The sequence below is a fragment of the Salmo trutta genome, chromosome 5 (assembly GCF_901001165.1).
Source record: "Salmo trutta chromosome 5, fSalTru1.1, whole genome shotgun sequence".
NCBI lineage: Eukaryota > Metazoa > Chordata > Actinopteri > Salmoniformes > Salmonidae > Salmo > Salmo trutta.
Genome location: NC_042961.1, coordinates 27826111 through 27838829, shown reverse-complemented (window position 1 = coordinate 27838829; position 12719 = coordinate 27826111). Strand labels below are relative to the sequence as shown.

The 12719-nt window shown below is 38.9% G+C and overlaps 1 protein-coding gene across 1 annotated transcript; it reads right to left on the bottom strand.

The window, feature by feature from the left end:
- Positions 1-7057: 7057 nt before the first annotated feature.
- On the bottom strand, positions 7058-12119 carry LOC115193994 (homeobox protein EMX2-like). The gene is made up of 3 exons (XM_029753202.1): positions 11296-12119; positions 9732-9916; positions 7058-8298 (listed from the first exon to the last, which is right to left on the bottom strand). The coding sequence occupies exons 1-3, from the start codon at positions 11681-11683 to the stop codon at positions 8125-8127; spliced, it is 747 nt and encodes a 248-aa protein (XP_029609062.1). The 5' UTR covers positions 11684-12119; the 3' UTR covers positions 7058-8124.
- Between the last annotated feature and the right edge of the window lie 600 nt (positions 12120-12719).

Below are 12719 nucleotides of genomic sequence, written 5' to 3'. Positions count from 1 at the left end.
TTTAGGGGCATTGTGTGTAGATTGATGAGGGTGGAGAACTATTTAATACATTTTAGAATAAGGCTGTAACATAACAAAATGTGGAAAAACTCAATGGGTCTGAATACTTTCCAAATGAACTGTAGGTAAGGTGACAGACATTCCTTACACAGATCTGAATAAAAGGCATGTAACTTCACATCAATTTCTAATGATTAAACGTACTTTAAACTATGGCAACGTAAACACTAGTGTTTAAAATCTGAACACTATAGGTGTTCTTCCGGTTGGAAACTGACTGGAAAAAGCTGACTATTGTGTTCAATATTGCATTCTAAACGCATTCTAAACGCCTGTGTTTCAGATGAGAACACTTATTGGCAAATCCAAATGCTTAGTGTTTAAGTTTTAAACACTGACGTTTAGGTTATAAACATGTCACGTTTCATGGTTCTTCGGTGTAGGCTACAGTCTTGACCCAAATAAAAGTAGGCCCTATTAAAACATTAGTGAAAAATAAGCAACAAAATCATGATAGGCTAATTTGGACAGGATGCTAAACTTAACCCCGCAGTATTTGCAGGTGTATGTTATCCTGAAGCTAAAATGTAACTGTAGCCAATGATAGGTGTAAATGATTGGTAAAATAGGTATAATAACCCTCTGGGAAATGGGCAATTAAAGTTACCAGGACTATGTCTTTCTTACTTTATCGTAAGTCAGTTGAAGAAAGTGTCATAAATTCAAATGTGAATATTACAAATAAGGTGTTACTATAAGGCTACAGAAACGGTGGCAGTAGTTGTTAAATAAGCTATGCAGGGCTTAATGGTAATCAATGGTAATCCGTGATAATGAAAATTGTTTACCTCGGCTGATTTTATGCAGCACTATCCAACATAAAAAGTAATAATCCAAAAATGCTAAGTTTGCACTTCTAGAATGGATAGGGTGTAACTGTCTCCTAAATGTTATATAATCTTATCCAAATGAACGACCTCAAGCAGTGTGTGTGTGTGCGCGCGCGCACGTTTCCTCAGTTATGTCAACAACATAACAACATGAAACCTTTGACACTTATATTTCAAAAATATTATTTTGAAAAGGCTACTTAAAGTTGATTAAAAATCTCTGTTTTGTAGTTCTTTTTCCATGTTTCCAGCATAGGCATCAAAACCACGCGATCAATATCATTAGAAAAAGTCAGTGAACTACGCAGCCCGCCCATCGGAATAACAATTTGATCTGCCTTACGCACGGAAAAAATAGAATTGTTGTGTTTGGAAAACATCATCCTCTCAATAAGCCTATCTCTGCACCATGCAAGGCCCCCCCCCCCCCCCTCGTTAATAATAAAATGAGAAACTGTATCCGAGAAACTACAATGTTTAATTTATTATTATGTAAGCTATTTGGGGGGTGATTATATGGTAATTGCTCATTATTCTTGTATATTTATCGCTGTACCTTATGTCAAGGCCAAGGGAATTGTGTAGGGTTCATTCTCTCGTTTCAAGGATCAATTTCAGAAGCAATTTGTGAAACAGGACAGATCAAGTTTTGTCGTGACGTCAGATTCTGACAGTGCAACCGCAAACTATAAGTATCAGCTCAAAAACATTTTCTTCTCTGACACGACTTTAGTCTACCAGTTGAGATGAGAATGTGAAATGGCAGTAGCTGACACTGTGTAGACTGCACTGTATACAATGTAAAAAAGTAACTACCTAACTCATTATAGAAATTGAGTAGTGGCTACTCAAACATCTCCAACGGTCAGTGTATACAGTGAAAAGTATCATTCTAAAACAGTATTAAGCAGTTTGTTGTGCTATGACGTGTAATTGATCACGGTGAACTGATATAAAAACCGTCAGACAATCCGGCGTTCAGTAATGAGACAGGCCAGTCCCACTATCAACAAGGTCATGTGTACGTACTAATCTTAGGGCTCTATTTAATCCGCATTGCGGAAGTTCATTTTTCTTTTCTTTCTTTATTTCACCTTTATTTAACCAGGTAGGCCAGTTGAGAACAAGTTCTCATTTGCAACTGCGACCTGGCCAAGATAAAGCATAGCAATTCGACACATACAACAACACAGTTACACATGGAATAAACAAAACATACAGTCAATAATACAGTAGAACAAAAGAAAACAAAAAGTCTATATACAGTGAGTGCAAATGAGGTAAGTTAAGGCAATAAGTAGGCCATGGTGGCGAAGTAATTACAATATAGCAATTAAACACTGGAATGGTAGATGTGCAGAAGATGAATGTGCAAGTAGAGATACTGGGGTGCAAAGGAGCAAGATAAATAAATAAATACAGTATGGGGATGAGGTAGGTAGATAGATGGGCTGTTTACAGATGGGCTATGTACAGGTGCAGTGATCTGTGAGCTGCTCTGACAGCTGGTGCTTAAAGCTAGTGAGGGAGATATGAGTCTCCAGCTTCAGAGATTTTACACGGTGCTGGAAATTTAAAGGCAATGTTCCTGCTTTAGTAGAGACTGCGTTCACGGAAAATGTTGCATATGTGGGCTCAATCGGAAATGACCCTTACATTTCTTTCGCGGAATATGTAATTCATCAGATTTACAGATTGAATAGAGCCCTTCGTGTCAGAGGCTAATGCAGCATCCTGTAACGCTTACAGCTCTACCTCCAGTTACTGCAAGAGGAATAAGCACCGTGCTCAACAATGCCTGCTAAAATTACACATGGTCAAATACATAAAAAACAATGTTAAACATTAACACACGACCACTGACAATTAGCCTACTCATCAGAACTACCTAGGCCTACTATTTACACGTGAAAAAAAATTGTAATGAAGGTTAATAATTTAAATAGAAGGGACTCTACATTTTAGTGTTCACTACAACAAATGTAATGTTCAAGTAACTTCAATCGTTATAGTACAGAATACATAATGCAACTTACAACTTTAAAAGATATAGGTGGTGATTATGGCTCCCGAGTGGCGCAGCGGTCAAAGGCACTGCATCTCAGTGCAAGAGGCGTCACTGCAGTCCCTGGTTCGAATCCAGGTTGCATCACATCCGGCCGTGATTGGGAGTCCTATAGTCCCACAGTTGGCCTAGCGTCTGTCTGGGTAGGCCGTCATTGTAAATAAGAATTTGTTCTTATCTGACTTGGCTAGTTAAATAAAGGTTACATTTAAAAATATATTTTTTAAAAGGTCACTTTATTACTTTAAGTATTGAACACTGAAATACTTTGAGGTGGGTTACTCGAATGGTTCTAGGCAACGGGTTTCGTCAAAATAATTGAGTTAGCAGAACTAATGACTTTTTACAGTGTAGCTAGTGTCAAGCAACGTGAATGAGAGGACAGAAGTTGGCATTACCTAGTTTCAAGCAACGTGAATCCGAGTAGGACGGCAGTTGGCATGCACCACTGTGGCCTAGGCCCTAGGCCTACCAGTAAATGCAAAAATGTCTTTAAAGTCTTCAAAAACCGGATCATAAATCACACATGATATAAGGCTATACCATGCTTGCAGTCGCTCATCTGTGCATAATGGTGATGAAATGTAGCCTATATTTGTGAGTGCGAGTTATAAGTAGGCTATAGGGCCCGTGTTACGCTAACAAGAGCAGATTAGTCTCATTGCATGTTTTATATAGTGGACTTCATCTAATGTGTGTTTGTTTTTGCAGATATACTTGTTTTCAGTATTTAGGCTATAGCGGGGAAGTGCGTTATTGGTGTGTAATGGTCGCCATCCAAATACCATTCACATTAGCAACATCAGCGGACATATTTAGACCTACTAATTGCAGATTAGGGGGTTTGGGTCACTGGGATCATTTGATAGGACGGTTCTTTAAATGGCGGATAATTATTTCACATCAGGTAAGTAGCCTAGAACTAGACCTTTGGCTTACAGATGGTGTCAGAATCCATATTCCTCGTCGAGTATTTAGCAGCCAGGAATGATCTGGCTATAGTAACTAAATAATAAACCCAAGCCATGGGGCTTTGATGATTGATCGTTTCCCAGTCCTTACTAAGGGCGGCCAAAAAAAACTTTAGCCTCTGTACGGCGGAGCAGCGCAAGGTTAAATAAGCGGGTCACAAGGTCCCCAGCACTCCCCATACACACAGCTGTATTGTTTGGGAAAGGAATCGATTGATACAGTATATTGGGTCTAGTATCTCATAACTTCATATTCACTGACCCAGAGCAAGTTTGAGTGGAGGAAACAGTAGGTCTACCGGAACCACTAAAGATGAACAATGACAAACAACGTTTTCACCTGCCTTGTTCAAGAAGACAGGTGCGCTTTCCTGCGCACATTGGTATTTTACCCCTTGCGTTGCTGCTTTACCTCAGTGAAAATGTTAAATTGTCAAAACCCAAGATATGTAAATCTTTGCAATTGTAGGCCTTGTAAAAATGAAAAGGTCGAGGCTTTACGCAGTCATAGGCCTATGCACAGACTTCTATGAAAAATATAGGCCTATCATAGCCTTTATCACAAAACCACCAAATAGTGTGCAGTGTTAATCCAATAGCCTATTTGACGAATATATCCACTATAAAATAAAATACATTTCAGCATGTGTCATAAAGGCCTGCAATGCAGGTTTGAATAGAAATGTCCTCCCCTAGCTCCAAATTAGCTCTGTGAATAGCCTGTATAGGCCTACTTGTGTAGAAGTGCTAATGTATAGGCTATTCATGGGAACCCGTACATTTGAACAGATCCGGTTCTTCATTATAACATTTATTTAATTTCGTTGTATACAATAATCTGCCTTTAAATTCAAAACACTGGACTTGTTTCAATCAAAAGAGTGCACAGTTAATAAAACGAGACCCAGTCAGAATGAGGGGGCTGTCCTGCTTATTGAGGCACCGCGGAGGGAGAAAGTGCGCCAAATTTGTTTGCAGCGGATCAAGGCTCACCGCCTTCACTGCACTTTCTTTATCTTAATTCCAACTTGAAAATATATAATTATCTAGTTTGAACAGGACTGCTATCAAATCCTTCTTTAGGCAGGGTAGGGAGAAGCTCGAGTGGATTGCGCGCTCTGAGCCGCTCGGTGTTGCCGGAGATAGGAGTAATGAAGTTGTGGAGTCCGGAGATACAAAGGGCATTAACCTCATTAGCATGAAACCTTTTCTTCTAACTATTGTGGGACCTTTTCAGCCCTCTAATCCCCCTATTTCAAAGCTGGGTTTGTAATAAAGCTTTTAGGGTTTTTTTCAAAGCTAATGGTATTCTCTGAAGATTCTTATTGCTGTTATAGTCCATGGGCCGATTAAAACTCCCCATCCATATATGGGGACCATAGTTTGTATGTAGGCCTATAGCCCACACCACCCCCTCCGAAAAGCTCCTTTTCAAGATGTAAAACAATTATAGAAACAGACACTACACCTCACATCATACAATGTGAATGGTGGGACTTCACATGTTTAGGAGATACATAGTGTAAATATAATACAGTTTAATGTTGCAACATTTAAAGCAATTGGATGTGGGTTTTTTCCATTTGCATTGGACTACACATTTATTAATTTAATGGCTCACCCATTGATCGGGCTCGCGCCTATAAATATCTGGGCATTTGGATTGGCAAGGGTAAAAAGAAACATACTGATGAGCTAGTTAAAACGCCTCTCTCTAAACAGCCGAAAGCATATTGTAGTCAACTTTCCTGCCAGTTCTTGACTATGGTGACACCAGTTACCAGAATGCAGCAGCCACTACTCTTAAACCTTTGGGGATGCTGTCTACCAAACCCCCTCCGATTTATCACAGGTTACGGTTTTAATACGCATCCTGTATTAAAAGGTTAGCTGGTCCTCATTAAAGTCCTGTAGGTCACTTCAATATTCCCTTTCTGTTTACAAAACTCTACTACACAAGCTTCCGACTTACCTAACTTCGTTGTTGAAGCATAGAAACATGAGATACCAAACCCTCTCACAGAGTTGGTTAACTCTTGAGGTTCCTCGGGTCTCCACCGAATTAGGTAAATCCTTTCTTACTTTTAATGCACCTCACTACTCAAACAATTCACAAAACTCATTACAATAGGATGTTCTGGTGTCGCTATGGCAATTTAAATTATTGACTGAGGACTTAGTAGCTGAGGAATAGAACATTTTGTAGCTGAGAAGTGTAACTGTTTTTCTTAAATTGTGTTGTGCTGTATTTTTTCTTTTATTTTACATTGTATTGATGGCTGTTTTGTTTCCATGTTGTATTTAATTGTGCTACTGTGACCAGGGCACCCTTGTGAATGAGACCTTGGTGTCAATGGGTTTTCCCTGAATAAATCAATAATAAAATGTTATGTTTGAGTCACTTATAAAGAAATACGTTGGTCTATTAAGCTCTTAGATGTAAAAACAAAAACAAAATATAGAGAATTTATTTTTGCCGTACAAGCGTAATAGGCTACACATAAAATGGGGAAAGAGTATACATGCGTTGATGCTGTTTTGTTTGTGATCAATTTGTGGGAAGAGCGCGTGTACGCATATCCTACTCGTGGCTGTCGGAGACAAGATTTTAAACAAAGATCTCATTTTGCTGCACATTGCAACCTTCCCTTATCACTTCGTGAGGGGTAGTCAGATTGTACTAAATTATGTCCAACCAAGCCCCCTTGGATCCACGGATTAAGAGATTAAAGTGGACCACTGGGCAATGCATCCCCTTTCCCCCTCATATTACTCGCATGATAATTGCCTAAACTGATTTGCACTTTCACAAAAGCTCGTAGGACTCTTTGTAGCCTGAACAGACCAGACGCTGCCCCTCTAAATAAAAACGGATTAATGCAGTCTATCAGACTGAGGAGCAAATGAACCACCGGAAAAACAACCATGCACTTGCCACAGAAAAATAATTTAGGATTTTCTAAGTTACTTTTAACAAGCCACATTGTCTGGATTCCTTCTAAAGTTAGTTATAGGCCTTTCTCAAATATAGGCTAATTGTGAGACTGGTTTGACCAAAATCAAGATATATGAAGCGGTGATTGGTGGCAGCCAATAGCCTATACAAAGTGTGAAATAATACACGCTTGAATTGGAGAGCGTAACAGGTCTCTTTATAAAATGTCAAGATATGAAAGTTGATCTTAAATCAAAACCCTACTTTTACTCCGCGCGCAACATATTGATAAAACTTTATTGACAAAATATTAACAATTACATACTTCTTGGAAGTATACTTTGTGTTAAAATTGTAGCAAACTTAACACAAACACAACATTATTTACATTCTGATAAAAGAGGGTTTAACAGAAACATTAACTTTTAGTATCTCTGTACATGGATACGCTCAGTGCTTGACGTTTTCTCGCCTCTACGGCAGTCAATTCTTGCATTAGTCCTTTGTGGCAACTCTCACGGGAGGGTCAAATCCTGACAATATGCTCGTGACAGAATAACGGAGACATGGTAAAGCTTTAGGTTTAAGGAATGTCCTGGATACTTTCCCTTTAAGTACTTTATCTGTGGTTTGATAAACTTCTATCAAGTTTTCGAAATACATTTTCTTTAAAAACACTATAACGCAGCACTGCTACTTCATACTGTTCTCACAATCACTTTAACACGATAATCATTAATTAAAAGACTGCACACTTTGTAAAAAGGAAGAAGCACAACATCTCTGAGATTGAAAATAGAGTTAAACAAAGTTGTTTTTGAGAAAATGATCAAATTAAAACAACTACCAGAAAGTCTACCATGCAATTTAAGTTTTACAAAAACAGTTGTGGATTTTGGTATCTTGAGTGGAAACGTTCATATTTAGAAACTTTCAGAAGTGCAAATGTCCAATGTGAATTGGAGATTAATTTTTGGGTGGTTCGTGGGAGGTTGAAGTGGTGGGTTGATGCGTGGATGGTGGTCAGGTAGGTGGACTGCGATACTGTCAATCACTTTTGCCTGGGAAATTTGATATGGTTTGACAGACCCATGGTAGTGACAGCAGTGCCACCAATCGGATCTCTCACCCTCAGCTGCCGATCTCCGAAGAATCGAAATGTGACATTGGCTTTACCCTCTCTCTGTCTCTCTGTACACAGCATCCTTAGCCATGTCATCCTTCACGCCACACGGCTGTCCCAGGTTCAAACAATTTCGTATTTTAATCGTCTGAAGTTACATCAATTTCCTCCGGGCTTCCCGATCCTTGTTTAGTTGCGAGTCTCCATCGGTTTATGTGATGGGTCCCCTTCTTCTTCTGTTGCGAATCTGAACCCTCCTCCTCCAACTTTTGCCGCTTGAACTTGGTTCTTCGGTTCTGAAACCACACTTTTACCTAAAGGAAATAAATAAAGGCTACAATAAATACCAAATTACTAAACAATAACTATCCATCTGCTTAAAGTGAGAATTCAAATAGCAGAATAGCAAAAGAGATACAAGCATAGACTATAAAAGGAGTGCAAAGGCCTTACATTTTTGCATACGGTCTCATAGATCGCCGTGTGAAAATTTGTCCAATGCTATAGGCCCTAAATGTCTTACAAGTTAGGCTAGAAGTACGGTTATTTTCAGATGGGATATTGCCTAGGTCAAAAATGGCATGTATTGCATGCTCTATTTTTTTATAGTACAAACATAAGCCAATTACCAGACATCGACGTCCCCTTGGTCGAAAATAAACGGGCGCAAACAGGCCCACGAATATGCAATGCATAACAAATAAGTTTAATTTAATTTCGAATAATTTCCCCAAAAATGTAAAAGCATTCTTTTGTAAATGCATATCAATAGGCTAGTGGGCAATATTAATATATACAAGCCATCCGTCTGACAGCTTGGCAAGTGAGGTGCATTTAATGTGCTTTCAGTCAGCTAATTGAAGTGGGTGATGGTTAATTTCTCCCTCATTCCCCTCTGAAAGCCTCCGTTTAGAGAAGAGCCGGTGGCGACACTGGGACAAAAGACACCGACCGTTCCACAAGCTGATAGGCACAAATACGATCTTAAATATGGCCAGGGAAATTCATTGAGTCCGTCTCATTCTTTTTTTTTATCGTGCCATAGATCCTTTAAAATGTTTAACTGGTTAATTGCCCTCCATTTTGAATGGAAACCTTTTTTTCCCCAAAACAAAGTAATTCAACCCAACGAGGTTGTACAATGATCATGGATTTCATCCAACTAAAAGCCTCAAGGCCGATGGTGGTGTATACATGTATTTTTGTATCTCTGAAACTGTGAGTTCACAGGTCAATCCAATAGTAGGCCTAATTTTGAAAAATGAATAAACGTCTGTTTTCATTTATATCATTTCCCCCCCTTCATTTCAATTTTTAAATAAAATAGCATTTAGGCCTATGTGAAATTCATAAATTTGACTTGGTATACGGATTAACCATAGCATGTGTGCAGTTTCCCCCAACAGACAACACATTGTCGTGTTTTCAAGAAATGAATAAAGAATTCCCGTAATGTCACTTATAGGCAGGCATATGAATTCCCAATAAATAATTAGCCTATTCAGATAAATTTAGCATATTCACAGATTCCGTAGCCAACACCAAAACAACTTATTATTGTCCAATAGCCTAATGTAGGTAGGCATACGGGCTATAAAACACCCCTTGAAAAACACCCCACAAACCTGTGCGTCATGTCAGGTCTGATGCAACTTAACACAATCGTCTTTTAAATCCATTCCCTATTCAAAGTAGGCCTAATGCGGATTTAACGATACACTTGTGAATATTCAATTCATTTTCTTACCTGAGTTTCTGTGAGGCTAAGGGTGTGCGCAAGCTGTTTTCGTTCGGCACCTACGACGTAATGGTTTTTTTCAAATGCGTGCTCAAGCCGCAGAAGTTGGGAAGGGGAAAAAGCTGTCCGAATTCTTTTGGGCTTTCTGGCCAGTGCATTGTGCAAAAGGAAGCTCTCCGGGCTTGTTTCGTTACCTGAAAACGACAATGGGAGGGATATTAATTATGACCACTCTTATGTTGCAAACTGAGGCTAAAGAGATGATGATGCTATGCTCATAATTTGGCTATACCGCAGACTTGGGCCTTCTAACTTTTAACTAAAGTCTACGGCAACACTCAATTGAACATTGAAACCAATTTAGTCACACAACACCTTGACAATTTTTTTGCAATAATTATAACAATAGCAAATTGATACAGTATATATTATTCAAATGGAAACAATAGTGCTATGGAGTGGCTAAATTAAGCGCCGTTTCGATACAGTCTTTGGTTATCCTAAAAACACTAGGCCTACACATAAGAAAATAGCAACACAATGGTCTACAATCACAAAGGGGCCTAGAAGCTTCTATAGCCTAACCCTTTTCGATCTTTTATTTTTAACATTAGCCTACAGTCACTGATATACTGTAAGTATATGGTGGAGAATAAAATAGACTACATTAGCCTACATTTTTTGTCAGAATTACTATCAAGACCCTTATTAATATAACCATTATGAAAACAGATCGTTCACTTATTATACAATTTGCATGTCACTGTTTTCAGAAAAAGATCAATATCATCCACCGGCAAAAATATATATAATTTTCTAAAATGACAGTCCAATTTGGGGGACGTTAAATGAATAGTGCAATTTTAAAAAGTGCATTGTGTACAATTTCTTAAACAGCAGTTTGGGCAATAAAAACACAGCCCACAAATACGACCCAATGCCTATTCCAAGGCACGGATGATTACAAAAAAAATACACAGGCATCTATCAATGTAGTTAAGTTGATTTGCACTCAGTTTAAACACGAAGTAAATACCTAGGCCAAATTAAATCATTATTTAATTTTCAACAATCATTTTTTTTCTTCAAAATAACAAGTCAATGAATTATATAGGCCTACACTTTACAGTTGTAAGGTTTTATGCTTATTTTTGTTTCAATGAAATGTTTTAGATGCTAAAGGACCTTTTAAAAGTCCACTCTTTGCAATTCCTTTTTTAAACAAAATGTAAAATGATAGGCTATAGACTACCAGCAAAATAAATGTGAACCCGTGTCCCCACATAGAGAAATACTATGCCCTACATTAGGCTACTAAAAGGACTCTAGCCTATTTCAGTTGAACAGTGTTCTAATTATAACAGACAAAAACACTTTGTAAAACTGTTCGAGACAAGGCGATAGCGCATATATTTCCAAAATTCGATAGCTCACTGATATTTATCATTCGTTTCTTTATTCTCATAATTACATGTTATATTGGCCGACATAAATGCGATGGAACATCCAAAATGGCTTAACAGCATAAATACGTAATAAATGCGTTAAAAAGACAAATGTAACTTCAACCTACCTTGGAATCTGTGACCCAAGTACCTATATCTATGTATTAGCCATGGGTAAAAAGTTGAGGGGTCCCTTTGCTGGCTGGCAAAAAGATGGTGCGGACTATGTGAGGATGAAAGTGGGTGAGCCAAAGCGTGTGGAGGTGGTACCGAATGAACTGGGACACCGGAGTTGTTCTGATGTGAGACCGCCTCAGCGAACACCAAGTCCGGATTAGAGTAGACGCCCCTGCCGCTGGAATGAAACCCGTTCAGAAATGGATTCATCTGGCTGGAGTTTGCATAGCTCAGAGCTGCTGGTCGTATGGGCTCCTCAGACCTCGACACTGGTAGAGGATTATCCTTCGCTACCAACGATTCTATAGTAAAACACCTCTTCGGTGTAGGTTGAAACATGGTTTGATAGTCAAGATTCCCCAGCTTAGAGTTTAAGAGGTGCAGGCGTTCTTCGTAAAAATAGGTTACTACTCCACACCGAGAAAGTTTGTCAGCATAAATAACTTTGGAACGAAGAGTGCAGCAAGAATAGAAGCCAAAGTAACAACAAATCAACAAATAGCCATAAAGGTGGTCAACTGCGCCAGACAATCCATGGATGTGATCGGTTCCTCACCAGTTGTGCAAGCGATTTGTTAGTTCATGAGCCTAATTAGCGCTGGAGTCACATAAACAGCTTCCTCTGAAGCCTGTAATGGCATGGTGATTGGTCGCTGCTACTCGCCTTAAGGTTGAGGGAAGAGTCTTTAAGTGCGTCAATAGGAACAGGCACGGAGAGGCGGACTCGAGCAAAACGGAACGGATTCGTTCAGAACCAGATCTTCAGAACATTTTTACATAGGCTACTCAGCTGAACCAGTAGAAAAGCTCAAGGTACTTACGTTTGCATTTTTGTCTACCGATAAGGCCTGAGGACAGTTGGTCTTAAAGGGGCCTTTATGTTTATCAGTGTTGAGTTTTATGTTGAAGTATGGGGCTAAGAGTCGGTTTAACATTCTTTGACATAAGTGTGATACGTTGTTAGTATAAAATGTAGCCTACACCATTGACCTGGGTGTGTTTACCAATAGCCAACAACATAGTTATGTTAAAATTGGGTTTTACCGATTTTACATTTTAGGGGTACCTTTTATATTTAATTTATATTTTCCATTATTATGGTAATTACAGCATACCCAACTACATACCCTGGCCTCGTCTCTCCGTGTTTTCATTTTCTCCTATCAGTTTGTGATTAGTTAGGGGTTGAAGACTCCCCAATTTCTATTGGCCGGAAGATTGGGACGATGGATATTGGATCCACACTATGTTCAGTGCAGTTGGTTTGTTGTATTGACATATAAACGGCCCATTCATTTAGGCCTACGTAAATTACCCTACACACAACTTTTTGCGTAGGCTAATTTCTGCTCAATGCAAGTCAAGCATTCACTGA

Coding starts and splice junctions, on each gene's coding strand:
- LOC115193994 (XM_029753202.1), bottom strand. CDS start 11,683: ATGTTTCAACCTACACCGAAGAGGTGTTTTACTATAGAATCGTTGGTA. Junction 9,917..11,295: donor CTTGGGTCACAGATTCCAAG/GTAGGTTGAAGT, acceptor TGTCGTTTTCAG/GTAACGAAACAAGCCCGGAG. Junction 8,299..9,731: donor TTAGCCTCACAGAAACTCAG/GTAAGAAAATGA, acceptor TATTTCCTTTAG/GTAAAAGTGTGGTTTCAGAA.